This window comes from Perna viridis, chromosome 3 (assembly GCF_037379345.1).
Source record: "Perna viridis isolate PV_CMFRI_1.1 ecotype Kerala chromosome 3, ASM3737934v1, whole genome shotgun sequence".
Classification (NCBI taxonomy): Eukaryota; Metazoa; Mollusca; class Bivalvia; order Mytilida; family Mytilidae; genus Perna; species Perna viridis.
The window spans coordinates 4,657,988-4,673,243 of NC_142447.1; the positions used below are offsets into that span (position 1 = coordinate 4,657,988).

At 33.5% G+C, this 15,256-nt stretch overlaps 1 protein-coding gene across 2 annotated transcripts in view; it reads right to left on the reverse strand.

The window, feature by feature from the left end:
- LOC148620735 (uncharacterized) overlaps positions 1-15,256 on the reverse strand; it is a 44,364-nt gene that overhangs the window by 3,838 nt on the left and 25,270 nt on the right. The window contains exon 3 of one of the 2 annotated variants that reach the window (XR_015920948.1): positions 5,659-7,919. Coding sequence is in view for 1 of the 2 variants with exons in the window: in XM_088574484.1 (XP_088430610.1) it covers positions 6,043-7,919 (1,877 nt within the window). In the remaining variant the exon portion in view is untranslated. The remainder of the gene's footprint in view (positions 1-5,658; positions 7,920-15,256) is intronic. The other variant, XM_088574484.1, reaches the window with a different exon arrangement.

Consider the following 15,256-nt stretch of genomic DNA (forward strand, 5'->3'; position numbering starts at 1 on the left):
TTATTGAAAGAAGAAAATTTAGAAAGGGATTAATCCGCTGCTTTTAAAGATTTTTTATCATTGAAACCGGGGCTTTGGCAGCATACAAGATGTTGACACAACATTATCAAACTATTTTGGGAAGCATTATTAGTGATATACAAATGTTTATCATTTGACTATTTACCAATGATTGTAAAAATTTGGTAAAAACGAATTTCGTGTTCATATTTTTTCCAACTGGTAGCAAATTCTATGAACTATTTTATTAAGTTTTTAATCTCCTACGAGAAAACATAAAACAAGTTGTCTTTTTAAAAAAATATTGTCAAAGCAATATTATGTGTGTGCTTAATGACTTTTATCGATACTTTCTAAAATGTTAGAGAAAAAATACAAGATTTTCAACACACTTGGAATTTGAGAAATTCCTTCTTTGTTGTTTTTTGTTAGTTTGTTTGTTTTTTTTTTTTTTATCTTTTATTGTCAAGAATTTGGTCTTCTTATTTACATACAGCAATTTGTTCAAAACTTCTGAGGTCCTGCCTTTTTTATTTCAAATTTAAACCTTGCCCCACTTTCTTCATTGCCATGGACGTATTAGGCCGTACAACAAGATTTTAAGTGTTATTTTATTTTCTTTTACTTATAATCTCTCTCTAGAGGATTCAACTTTATGCTCAACTATGTGTAAATGTTAAAAAAGGCCGAGTAATAAATGGCGCGATAGCAGGATGCACAATTCAATATGACCTAAAGTTTGAGACGCTAAAAAAAATGCAGATTTGATATTTTAATAATCATGTCATCCGTCTGAAAGGTATATTGGTCCATTTTTTACTGACGACATTTCATGGCATTGCCCTCTTTTCCAGACGACAACCCAATTACCGAAAATACCCATGTCAACCATTTATGCTATGCTAACACGAAATCATCAGAGCAGTTAATATAACTCAACAGACAGACTCTTCAGAGACTATTTTTGTAGTCATGATTTTAATATGTCGTCTGTTGTGGTGACAAGATTTTTTTTATACACTTGTAAAAATGCCATGGCTGAAAAAAAACTGAAAAACAGACGTTAGCGCAATAATTTGTTTTGAAGTAGAAATAATAAAGAGCGAAAAAATACAATTTAAGACCACTTTAAGCAAAATTAAGAGAATTTAAGGGTAATCTTTCATTTCAGCGAAGTTGAAGATGAAGTATTGCAAATATAATGTCTGAAAAACTAGTTCATAATAAAGACGAATGTCATCGTTGGGAGGTCTTTGATTTTTTGCTTCAAAAAAAGAAAAATAAAGCCCACTTGAGGTTTCAATTACTTAGATATCAGAAATTGAAGTAATTGAAATATTTATCCATGCACAAACGTTTTATTCAAAATCTCTGTGGGAAATGGTACCGAACAAGAAATACCGACCGTGTTTTCTGAAATTGGCTTCCCGCTGGTCTGTTTTTATGTTACCAAGACATATTTGACAACCGGTGTAGCCAGAGATACCCGATGAGAGTAACATATTTATCATGTTTGCATTTATTAGAATTGTGGAATCCAAGATCTTAGCTTTAATGTACACTTATCCATTCCAGAAGAAGTCTCTTTATAATTCATTCTTTTGATTGATTAAGACTGTCACTACGGACTTGCTCTGGAACCTCGAACATTTCTACATACAGATTGTTTACCGAATTCATAGGTTATGTCGTAAAGAGTATCATTCCAAAAATTGTGCTTAGATATATAGTTCACTAGTCTGTCATCAAATAAGTTGTAGAGATGTATTACCTATAGACATAATTCATACAAAAATATTTGTGGCGACAGCTTCGTTATCTTGATTAACCCTCATGGAAATTTCTTTGGGCGTAGTGCTGAAACCATTGATACCAATTATAATAATACATTAATGTTATAAGGGGAGTTTATGATATATCTGTATGGTGTTTATGCTTAATGTATTTAAGTTTCACTAGGAAAAAAGGATATTTGATGAAAGGGGAGACCGACTAAATCTTAATAAAGAGCTTCGCAGAGCGCAGCATGATACGAACAAAGCGTGTCTAACTCTGTTCACTTTGGAGCAAGTGTGGACACAATATCAGTTTTTGGGTTTTTGATCCTTCAGGATCAAAATACCTTATGTCATCGGTCTATCACTGGAACTTCCCAACTATCTCTGAACACTACACAAAAATATAGTCCAAATGTAATTCCTTTTATATCATTCAATACCTCTTTTATAAGAAGTAAATATGTTTCTAGCAATTTATCAATTCAATAATATTCTATTATTTATGCAAATAAAGTCAAAATCTAGTCTTCATATCAACTCAAGATTTGAGGGACTCCTTTTTGGCCTTGAAAGATAATAAGTAATAAACTTACATTTTGGGAATTTATTTCTTGCAGAATGCGTCTGGAAGGATTAAATGTATTAAATATCTCCATTTTAACACACTTATAAGTCAAATTATCCATCCTATCATTAATATTTTAGCATTTATAAACAGGAAGTGAAGGGCAGTAATTTTAGTAAAATTGGCGGGAAAATTTAAATTGATAAAAGTGTCTAGTTTAAATCTCGTGTTAAGGAAATTATTTTCTTAAGCTGATATTGGTTTTATTTAAGTATAATTGTTATATAGGATAAATACTATGTTAATGCAGCATTTGAAGGTAAATACACATTAATATTTTGATAGATTTAAAATTGAGGAAAAAGTTGAAATGGAACAAAATATGTAAATTTGTGTGAAGTTGGATCAATAGTATACATTGTCTTTCAGTTTATACATATAAAAAGAACAGTTTTATTAGTATTTAAAATGCAATAAATGATTACAATTTTATTTCAAATCATATAACTTTTGAATTTTGTTCATGCTACAATTTTCACAAGAATCAAAAACCGCCAGTGCTTTCAGCACTTTGATTGACTTGGGGACTTACAGTTCAATACCTATACAACAACAGTTTAGAACATACCATAGCACTAAAGTTGAAAATTAAATAAAATTTTCAAAATCTGACCGAAAATAAAAAGCAAATTGTTTGGCCCCTTTGACGCTTTACAAATCAAAAACTGTAAGATATCTGTTTGAAAAATCCAGGCAGAGATTTTCTTAAGGAATCCAATGAAAAATAAATAGAAATCGGACAAAAAGTTAAAAAGTAGATTTTTTGGGATATGACTTCTTGACACTTTATAACTCAAGAACTGTAATAGATATCTCTGAAATCCGATGGAATAAACTGCTTCGTAGGGCACAGCTTGTTTCTGGTTCCTTTGTAGCCCCTTTTTCTTACTTGATCCAAGTCACAACCCAAAAAATCAATCACAGTCTTCCTTTTGTGGTATGGCACCTTGTAGTAAAACGTATATGAGATCCATTCACTTTTACTCAAGTTATTATACAGACGTAAGGGAAATGCTTTTTGGTCCCTAATTCCTACAAGGTTCAAGTCTTAGCCCCTAAATCAATCCAGTCTCCCTTTGGTGGTATATGGCATCTATAATACAAACTCAGAGATTCGTTCACTAATTGTCAGGTTATTGTCTGGACATCAGGGAAATGCATGTTCTTGGCCCCTAATTTCTCAAAAAAGTCAAGTCTTTACCCCCATATAACCTTTCTGACCATTGTGGTATAGAATATTGTAGAACAATATCATATATATTCCTATGCTTTTACTGCAGTTATATAGTTAAATTCTTCGAGATGTTTGTTTTAGGCTCCTTTGGGCTCCTAATTCTAAAACAGTTAGGGCAATGACCCACAAATTCAATACCAACCTTCCTTTTGTACATCAGAACCTTATTATAAAATTTTATTTAAGATAAAGTGACCATTACTTAAATTATCGCACGAAAACCAAGTGTCTCGCGACGATGATGACGATAACAGCGACATACCAATATACTTCCACAATCTTTTTGCGATCGTATAAAAATTATATATGTAACACACATCTTCAGAGCTATTATTTGTCTTTACAATACTATCTTGACATCCAATTTCGTACTAGAAAGGCGACAATAACACAGCAACAAAAACGAACCGACTATTATATGCCAAGAGAATATAGCCAAACAACGTCGAATGACAAGCTTAAGGGACACATAGTCTAAGCATTGAAAAAATAGAGATAGTTATTTCAACTAACTAAAAACTAACAAAATATAAACATAAAAAAGCTGGTACATGTATAGACGGATGGTTCTGCTTTTCTAGAAAATTGCTAGTTTGTGTATGTCATTTCCGGTGACCAGTACGGAAGAGGAATTAAATTATGCCAGAAATTAGAAGAACGAAAGATTACTAATCATTTTATTTAAATTAGACAACATTGTTTCTAGTACGCGAAAATTGGAGCAACACATGGCTTTGTTAGGATATCAATAACAGCTTTCGAATTCAATGGGAGCAATTTTAATCTAGCAACGATGACTTCTTAATTAAAGTTCCTGGTAAATTGCCGGCTTAATAATGAAAACTACATGTATCTCCTAAAAATCGAAATCATTGATTGATCACAGCGGTTCTTAGATTGTACAAAACTTTCACTGGCACTTTTATTTTCGAAAACATTGTCGAACTACATGTATCATTATTTACTGATATAGACCAACTTCATTTTTATTTTAGAATGTTATAATTGTGGAACATACTTAACAGAATTAAATGCTGAGTTTGTGATTTATTAACACTATATTGAAAATCGCCATGTCAAGCCCAGAACTGAAAAATATTGTGAATATTATCCATAATTCTTGATAATAATAGTACAAATGGTAAAATTGAACAGAGTAGTACATTTGACGTCTGCTTGGATTTTCTAGAAACTCGAGCTTAAATTTCTGTCATTCGGGGTTGGAAAACGATCCAACGCACATATTGCAGGCGCCGATCCAAGGACGGGCGTGTCGGGCGTACACCCTCCACCCTAAAATTAGGAAAAAAAATAACCTTGTTTTGCATGAAATCTTGATTTTTTCACAAATTCAATATTTTTTTTTACTCGCTTTGCTCAGCATTTAGTTCTATTAGCGGTGCCTAATCTGAAATCCTGGAACTACCCAGAACTGCCTTGTTAATTATTATATATTATCTTCTATTTTTTTTTTAAAAGTAGTTACATTTTTTACCCAAGACGTTAACTGTCTCATTAGCAAATTATGGCTGAATATTTGTCATGACTTTGTTTAACCACATGTTTCATTGTTTGTGTACTTAGTAGATAGATATATAACACTGTGGTAAAATAATTTATGTATTTTCCTATTATTATCATCACCCAGCCGCCTAATAGTCCAGAGGGCTGGGATCCAACAACCACACTTGTTAGTCATTCTAATTCAACTCCTTACAGCATTCCCGAACGAACTGACCGTGCGAAAATTCCAGCTTAATAATGGTCGTCAAGACACCATCAACAGAGTGGTGGAACAGCCCTTCTGCCTGACTCTTACAGAGTTACAAACTCTTAACAGTTTGAAAAACACTCTATATTCGTTTTCTATCCTATGTTTATTTCTTTTCCCTCTAAATGTCGTTCTAACCATTTTTGTAACTTGCGAATTAAGCATTAGCGTCATTACCGTTTTATATTTATCAAGCAATCGTAAATTAAAATAAAAAGTGTTTAGGCTACTGTAAGAATTAAAAGCTTACCTACGTCAATTCTATTTTTGAAGTAATTAGAAAATATTAAGAATCAGTGCTGGATAAGATGGCTTTTGTCCATGCTGAGTGTATACCTTCATTTGCTGTCAAGAAGTGCTATAAACGATTTAAATACAATATATACAAGAAAAGCTAGTTGTCCGCCTCCCACTTAAAAAAGAACAGGCATTACCAAAACCAATGCCAAAACAAACATAATACTACAAGTGCTTTTAATTGCATGCAGCAAACTCCATTTACATGCATGATACAAGTAATAAATAAAATACATTTACATCTGTCACTATTTCCCCCATGCGCGTCAAATTATTCCGCGTCAAGAAAAAATACAAGAATAAAGGAAGAAAAAAAGCATGCATTATTACGTCATACATTGCTGCATAGGTTCGTCTGTTGATCTGTAGAGTCATTCGATGAGTTGTCCTGCGAAGATGCTTGAGAATAATTAGCAGAGTCTCTTCGTAAAATCTCTGGCTTTCGCGGAACAAATTTAATGGGACGGGGGAAGACTTGATTCCTATTCTCATTCGGTACTATATCTGGTTTTTCATTTCTTGTGAAAAAATCGTTGTTTTGTTTTTGAAGTTTTTTTTCTTCTATTTTGATGATCTCATTTGAATTGTTTTTAGCTAAATTTTTATTATTGGTAACTGATTCTGTCAAACTGTTTCTACTTAGGCTGTTTTCTTGACTCGAATCACGACTCGACCTTTTGTTTAAAATCTTCTCGGGAGTTTGCTCTCGAGAGCTTTTAGATCCTGCACTATTTCTTTGTGTCATTTTTTCTAATGACTGGTTTTGTGGAGTTCTAGGGCGCCTCTCAACCTTAGTACGATTAGGCGATAAAAACTCCGTTCCTGAGTCATTATTTGCACTATTTTGAAGTTCTCTATGATTATCTGATATTTCTTTAATGTTTGCGATGTAATCTGATAGTTCCTTATTTAGTTCTTTATTCTGATTAGATCCATTTTGTAACGGCACAGAACTGCAATTTTGTCTAGCATTTCGCAAACGTTTGGCGTCAGGATCTGAACTCCTACGCGCGTATTTCGATCTACCATTCGAATGTATATCGGCAGTTACATTAATTCGGTCGTCTGCCATAGGCGAGCTGCTTCGCTGTTTATTCAGAGCTTCAGTACTTAGAGAGCATCTTACGTGATCGTGAAATGTCACGCGTTGGCCACAACTGCGTCGATTACGACTCCGACGTAAAATTACGTCATTAAAATCGAAAGAATCATCATTCTCTCGCAAAGGAGGAAGGCTTATTCCGAACTTTTCATCCTCGGTTGATGGTGCTATCTCGCCCTCATCAAATCCACTTTCAGAGGGTGTTATATCCATACTTTGTACCGAACCTGGTCTCTTGGGTCTTAAGCTTGATATAGAATTCATATCCTTTAAGTCGATAGAAGCTATCGAAATAGAGGGTGTTCTAGTAAGGTTATTGCTTTTTATCACAAATATCGGTTGCCCAACATTTGCATAGTCTAAAATTCTAAAAAGCCATGTCTCTTTGATGGTAAACATTGTCCATAAAAGAATCCAGAATACTAAATAGCAAACTTCCATCACGAGCACTGATAATATGAGAGAATCTCTTGATTCGCGATAAATAGTCATAAAATCGTACAAAATAGGGCCTTTGAATAATGCCAATAAAACGAGAGCTATCATGGCGAATGTGTGTGCCATATGCCCGTTGCATGGGCCTCTATCTTTTAGCTTTTTCCTTGTGTAATTTTGCGGGTTGTGTCTTCTGTCTACTAGTTTGTATTTGTCGTAATATTTATTAAACCCATACTCAAACACAGCAGCAGATGAAAGCAATAATACAATTCCAGAAACAACAAACAGGAAAATAATACTTCCACAACCGAGAATGAGATTTATCTCTTTATACAAATTAGCATTTAGAGCAATCTTGTAAAGAATTGAAAATCCACTATAAGAAATAATCGAATTTACACTCATGAAAAGCAGTTGAAAAACGAACACTAATGAAAGGTACTTGTTCGTGTACCAAAACACGGAGGCGTATCTCACTGAATACACCAGTAGTCCTCCGACGAAGAACATGAACGCTGCCGACGGTCGATATCCACCGATGTTCGAGGTAGTGTACAAGGGAAGGAAGGACGAATTGATAGATTTCGGTGTCGAATTGAGTCGCACCACGTGATCTGAGAGCAGTGGTCTGTCTTTTGAAAACATGAAATCGACATCTGTGCTCCACACAGCATCTGAAATAGACAATGGAAATGTTAAATCTATTCTTTCATAAGTAGGAACGTGAATTACGTTTTAAGATAACAAACGAGTGGAAGGAGTCCCTTTTTCTCATTTTATTCATTAACATAATTTATGTCATGTAAAATTGTCATGTTTCTAATCTTCTGATTGATTTCTATCAAAATATCAGAGTTTCTTCTACAAAAAATGTATATCCAATTTCAAATATATATTTAAAGCGTTCAATAACAAACGAATGGTTGAAATCTAAAAAATCGATTACATGGAATACTTAGAATGGTCATATATATCAATGTCAGGATTTATATTTTTGTGAGTGTAATAATAATGTAGTTTTAGACTTAAGAAGAAAGTTTATACCATCGTATTATACGAGGTATCCAAGAAGAGAAAAAATGTATGGCATGATAAAATTTTGCAATATAAAGGTATTAATAAAGGTGTCGATATTCATGCAAAAACTGCAAAAGATGTTTAATTAGATATGCTATTTGTATGCAATAATATTGTGAAAATATTGTCTTGATAACTTTATGTGTGATATTTTGTGTTTATATGTATGTACTTTATATTTATATATACATTTATATACTCCTGTTACGCAGTACTCTGCGGCTGAGTTTTTTTTTCTAATAAACAGTAATAATAATAAACAGTAAACAGATTTCACATGAAGAATTATGATTCTTGATATGAACAGATTATAATACGTTACAAAATTACATTCACTTGCCAAGATATCTACACAAAAATATTGATTCCTTATGGATGTTCGGTTACATGTAATGTACAAGTACTGACATCATCTTTTATTTTACATATCACATAGTGGACTTTATGAAATATGTAAAAGATGATGAATCAGACCGGTGATACAAAAAAGCCATACCAATAACCACAAATTCATTCATAACTTCTCGGCACGTTGTCAAATGTTTCGTCAATTATTTGGACTATTGCCCTTGCATTCCATCTAATGGCCAACTTTATGTCGAAGTTTGCTAAAGGAATTCATCTATGAAATAGCCCCGTTCTTGTTTAGTATAAAGTCATGGGCTATTTCTTAGATGATTTCCTTTGGAAACCACTTGACGTAAAGTTGGCTGATATTCTATACGATAACAATATTTGATGTAGCTACTTAAAACTTTGGTAATAATAGCTTAAATACAGTATATGCAATACTAATTGTAAAACGTTGACTCTTTCAAGCGAAGTCAGTAAAATAACTGTTTCTTAATACTTATAACCAAACATTTCTCATTGTGGGAACAACCATTTATTTTATTTTATTTTACTTTGATAACATGAAAATTGAAATATAACTAGTATTACATTCTTTTGATTACTGCTATAACCTTGGTTCTCTTGATTATTCTAGTAAACAAATCACGAATTAGCGACTAAGAAAATGGGCAAATTATATTGGGTAAATATATAAAAAGAATCTAGAATAAAATAATACATATTTTACTGTATTCGTTTTCCCCTTTAGATTAAGAAAAAATAATAGCAGAATATTTGAATTTGTATGGTAGCAAGCTTTCTGATTGGCTGGTTCTCTTTGTCCAAAGCAGATTATTTTGTATAATGTGGTTTGTTACTGTGACGTCATTGACGATTCCGCAATTCAAAATAATCCCAAACAAGTAATGCTTTGGTTACACAGCAGTTATTATTATGTGGTCTGGAATCGATTTGAAATTAAGTTGTAAGGAATGTTTCTGATTTTTGAACTGGCTAAACGAAATATGACCATTTTGCGATTTCGAAGTGTAAACTGCCGCGAATCATGTTATTCTACAGATACCGTCTCGGGACACTTCAGGATGTTCGCTGCTCATATTCAGCCATTTTTGTTAAATATTCAGACTCCTTTTGGTCTTATTCATTTCAAACTTAAATATATTTGCCAAGTTATCTATACATTATTTCAATGAACACAACTTGAAATGTTATTTGAAAAGTTTTCATGAAATCCTTGTTATTTCTTCAGTTTTTTTTTTTAAGAAATAACCTACTAAGACAATACCTGAAGAAAATCAAGAGAAATCGTTTCCCGACAAAATTTTAAATGCTTATATCTCAAAAACGAGCACACTGACTCGTCAGTTTTTTCTACTTATATTGTTTTAACATGGAAGATCTTTTTTTTAAAAAAATCACAATCCTTTGAAATCCTTGTTACCCGTAAACAACAAAGCAGCGAACATCCTGAAGCACTTTTATAAAGGTTACCATTATATAAAGACATTATCGGACAGAGACAGATGTATTTTGGACCAAAGCCGTGTAATTCCAGACACTACGTAAGATTTTGCCCGATTCTGTCACTCGTATTTAAAATACATGTAAATATTGCGCGAAATGAGCAGAGCATGCAACGCAATCGCCAAACAATTCATCTTATAATTATTTAATAATCGTCTTGTTATTTAGAGAACGGAAGTTATGTGTCGGGGTATTTTAAGAGACAACCATTTGGCTTGTTCCAGTGCTAGTGTAAGCATGTTTGACTTGTGTGTGGTAACATTATATATGAGCATGCCTAGTGTTGTAAAACCAGAATCATGACGTATAAAACTGCTTGAAGGTACTTAACTTCAAATCATGTATAGACTGACTGATTTAGAGCTCAAAAAACGATAATTAAAGCTTTTATTTGTATTCTTGGGATAGAATCATATTAAAAGAAAAAAAGGAAAAACAAAATACGGTTGCCCTCATTCTTCACAGGTTACTGATTTCAAATGGAAAATTCTACTTTAATTAAAAAGAAACCGTTATTATTTGGATCATGAAATAATCAAATTTGGAGCTAACGAAGTGCAGTTGTTTACAAAGTATAAAAACGCCTTTCTTGAAAAAAATATCTCGACGAAGGACAATGGCCACTAATTTGTCCTCTATGCTAATTTGAAAGGTCGACAAAATCGATTAATTATAATACGCATGGCTTCCCATATCTCTAAGCCGTTTGTTCGGCCGAAAGAAAACCATTAATCAGGATGGATTTCACCCAAAATACTTGTAAGAAATACGGGATTGATCGAGCGAGTCTTCTTACCATCATTTTTATCATATATTGATAGATTTGACCAATCTAAATAGATTATCCACAGACTTATGGCTTATTATACGTATTCAGAGCACGTTAGAGAATCATCCATCTCCTGTGAAGACTTGCAAAGAACGTGATAAGTCTAGTCCTCATATAGTAAGGTAACGTTATTTCCTACAGAATAAGTATCTTGCCTTTCTATGCAGACTTACTGTGTACATGAACAACGATCGGGAACAGTCTTGTACTGGGTAACCCATCAAGTTCTTATGTCCACAGTAATTTACATACATTTTTGTTTTTGTATTCATGTTTAGATTACAGAATATTTTTTAATCATTATTTTATAGTATCTACTTAAATTAATTTAATGCGTAACAACAAGTGTGAAATAGTCTGGTTTCCGATGTTCTCATTACAAAGTGGACAAGATAATGTCCTTCTAGTGAGATAGTTACTTTAGAAAAAAAACATGCCCTAAAATAAATACTATACAATTAGTTGAGATTTTTCACAGTTAATTTAGAAGAATATACATACATTACGAAAAAAATCTTGTAATTTAAATCTTATAAACATTTTTTTTTTAAAGTTTTTAATTAAGTTCAATTGAATTTTCCACAAGGCAGGCAGACCGCGCTCTATATTTTAAAGGATTCTAACTTGCTTGTGTACAGTGATTTTTGTGCTTTTTAAACGTGTATGTTATTGCAAAACACAATGTAAAAAAGAGATGATATTTTGATGCCCCCGTGCAGGTCCGGGTGTTAAAAGAATAGGCCTGCAGCAGCGCTAAGCTTGTCGTAAAAGGCGACTAAATAGTGCTCAGAACCCTAGCGGGGGGGGGGCTAGGGCGCTCTGCCCACAGAGCAACTGGATGTGTGCCCCAGGTGGTGGAATGGGGTACCCCTGGCGTGTTACATGCTGGAGTTGTCAGGCTATAATACGGAAAATCTTACCGCAAACCATAGTGGTGCACCGTGTTGGGGAAGATGCCACGTTCCTCGCACGTTAAATAACCCTACTGTGGTATTCTCCCGGAATAGGAACCATAGGGCTCCGCCACAGGAGGCTAAATTGCCCGACCCTACCCACCTCTCCCTATTTCCAGTGGCAATCAAAATTTGTCAACCCCCATTGTCCTTGTGTCCCATCCCTTTTTCATTTCATCATCATTTCACGTTTTACCACCAATTTCATGTTCATCGTCTGAATATAGCTGAAATATTGCTGCTCGGACGTTAAACCCCAACAAACAAACAATATTTTGATGGATTCTATATTGCTTGTGTACAGTGATTTTCATGCTTTTTAAACGTGTATGCTATTGCGAAACACATTGTAAAGAATATAGGTACATTTTTTTCAAAATTTCAAATTATGGTAAAAAGAATAGAAGATAAAACTTAAACCATTAAATGTTTTATAAAGAACATACAAAAAAAAATAATGGCGTTTCATTTTTTCCCTTAGCTCCCTTGACATCTAAAATATACTTCAGAACCAAGATAGATAAACTTTTACAACCTAATAATAATGGTGCTATTGCATTACTATAAGAGAACATGATTATTGCGCAGAAAGAAGCCAAGAGTTTACAAGTCACTAAATTAAATATTGCAGCATATGAATACAGACTTCCAGAATGTTGGTAACCTTCCAATGTTAATTATTTCAGTACTTAATTTTTTATTATTTTCATCAGCACTATTCAAACTTTCATTGCATTATGTAATCATAATTTAATTAGATATCGTAAATTATGAATTACAGCTTGAATGATTCTACTGATTTCATGTCAGATGTGTCGGACGTGCAAAGAGCGGGTAAAAGATGCTTTAGTTAACTAATAAGAGGTCATTTTTATGGAAGAAAGCATTGTAGATATGCGAGGTCAAAGCAGTACATTCCAAACTCCATTATAAAACAACAGAGACCGCGGTGCTTTTCGTTATGCATTTCGTTCCAGTTGAAACACGATTCGTGCACCATTATTGATTCGTACCAATATAAAAAATGTTTTTTTTTTGGTATGATTTTCACACTGGATTTTCACACACATGGTTATGTTGATACAAGATTGAAGTCATCACTACAAAAGTTTTATGGTCGTCATCATGAACTTGTGGTGGATCGTTCCGGTGTATTCGTCTGCGCCAAGAAAACTGATTTGTTCAATGTGTCATAGTTTTCCTTTGCTCTTTCGTCTACCCGGACTTGACTTTTTATGAGCAATTCGGCGGATGTTGCTAGAAAAGCAGAGGACGCTTACCCTACCGGTGCACCTGGTCCATGCTCCCAGTTTTTTAGTGAAATCCGAGTTGCTCATTTGCTTTTGTTACTTTGTATGTATGATTTTAGTTACTTTATGTTCTTTGTTGTGTATGTCGGTTTTCCATGTCTGGTATTTGTCCCTGGATTACATTTTTTTGATTACCGCCATAACCTTGGATCTCAGAACGCTGTATTACAATGCAATATCTGCCATTTATTGCTTTTCATAACACTTTTATCATGTAGAAATACATTTTCAGTCTGAATTCCAAGCTCTGTAAATGACGACGTTTTTCATGGATTTGAATGGTAGATTAGGACCCATTCTCGTGAAACCACGGAGTCACATGGCGAGACTTACATGCCCTATTAGAATTGATTAAAGTCGGTTCGTACTGGGTAATGGTAAATGGTACAAAGAAAATCAACTTTAATAAATTCTACTTCCGGTTCGTCTGTATTGTCGCCTAAACGATAATGGGACGCATATTGTGGTTCAACTTTAATTGACCGCATGATGGATAACAACACCCAGTGTGCCAAATTATAACATAAGTTTATAGCTGTAAGTTTTATGTCGGGCTTGGGCTGAACGATTATCTTGTTGGTGCTTTTTGACTCTGGAATTGTTCTTGACTTCATTTTTGTCTTGCCTTTCAATTTTTGTTTATTTACCGTGATTGCCGTTGCTTTTACCGAGTACATATCTCATCAAAGAGGTAAGTGAAAACCCAAAACTGCAGATTAAAGCGAAAGATCATATAAATAGTTGCAAGAGCACCTAAAATATTGACAAAAACTTTCGGTTTTGATGAACGATACGACGCTATCGTTAAAACGATCAAAGATACTTTTACATGTAGATTGGTTATTATCCAAAATTTGTATCTTTATTTGTTTTACAGATAAATCAATTGGCAAAAACTGGGCGTGGTGTACGTTATGCAATGTGTAAATATGGCGAAGAGTATTGAAATACAGAGTAATGTTTTATTGTTTGTTGGTATGAATGGATTGATCCAACCCCTTATTTGAAGATATTCCATGAAGCATTGTGGACATAACGTGTTTTCAAACATTGATTATGTTTCATGATTGTTATCAAATTTTCTTGCTTCCTTACACATTTTGACCGAATTAACAAGCGAATATTTTGCTAGATTTCCAATAAGCTATGGTTTTGGCTTTCAAGTGCTGACAAGAGTCCTACAGGGAATAATTTAGTATTTTTTACACTATAGATCATTTTTTGAGACAAATCATATTGTTATCAGTTGATTAAAAAATACGGATGTTGTCATAAAGATGAAGCGTTATTTGTCTACTTGAACACATTTTTGTTTGTGTATAGGTTTAAGCTTATCGTTTTGTGTATGAGATATTCAAAGAGTACCATTAAAACGAGTTTCTCGGACGTTTATAATTATTATTTCAAAAGAAATTATAAAGAATAGCTTATCTACAATTATGATACTTTTGCTTTGCTACTTACTATCGGTGATTGAACAATTGAAAATGGCATTATAAATGTCAATAAACAATGCATGCTGGGATCAACTACCAAACGTTGATGATGGGCATAAGCTGGTATGTCACCTGGTAAAACACATCGAGAACACCCAAAATACATGTCGATCTATCAACATTACAGCCCGGTTAACAAAACAAAGGTTCCAACATCAACAGTAGTAATTATTACCAATATAAACACTTCAGAAGTAATCATACATGAAATGTATCAGAACAGCTGTCGCCTCTGTATAGTGTTGGGCGTGATATACTTATAGACGTTGTACTATCGAGTAAAAGTAGTAGTAGCAAAGGAACATCTTTATTTTTAAAAGAAAGATTTGGAGAGCGCAGTTGGTGTACAAGGTGCATTGTGTTGAATATGCATGAACATTTATTTAATAAACGAAGGCCGTTAAAGGCGCGACGGTCTAGTGGAGTTGTATCACGAATTCAGATACCACTTTGAGTTCAAATCAAACA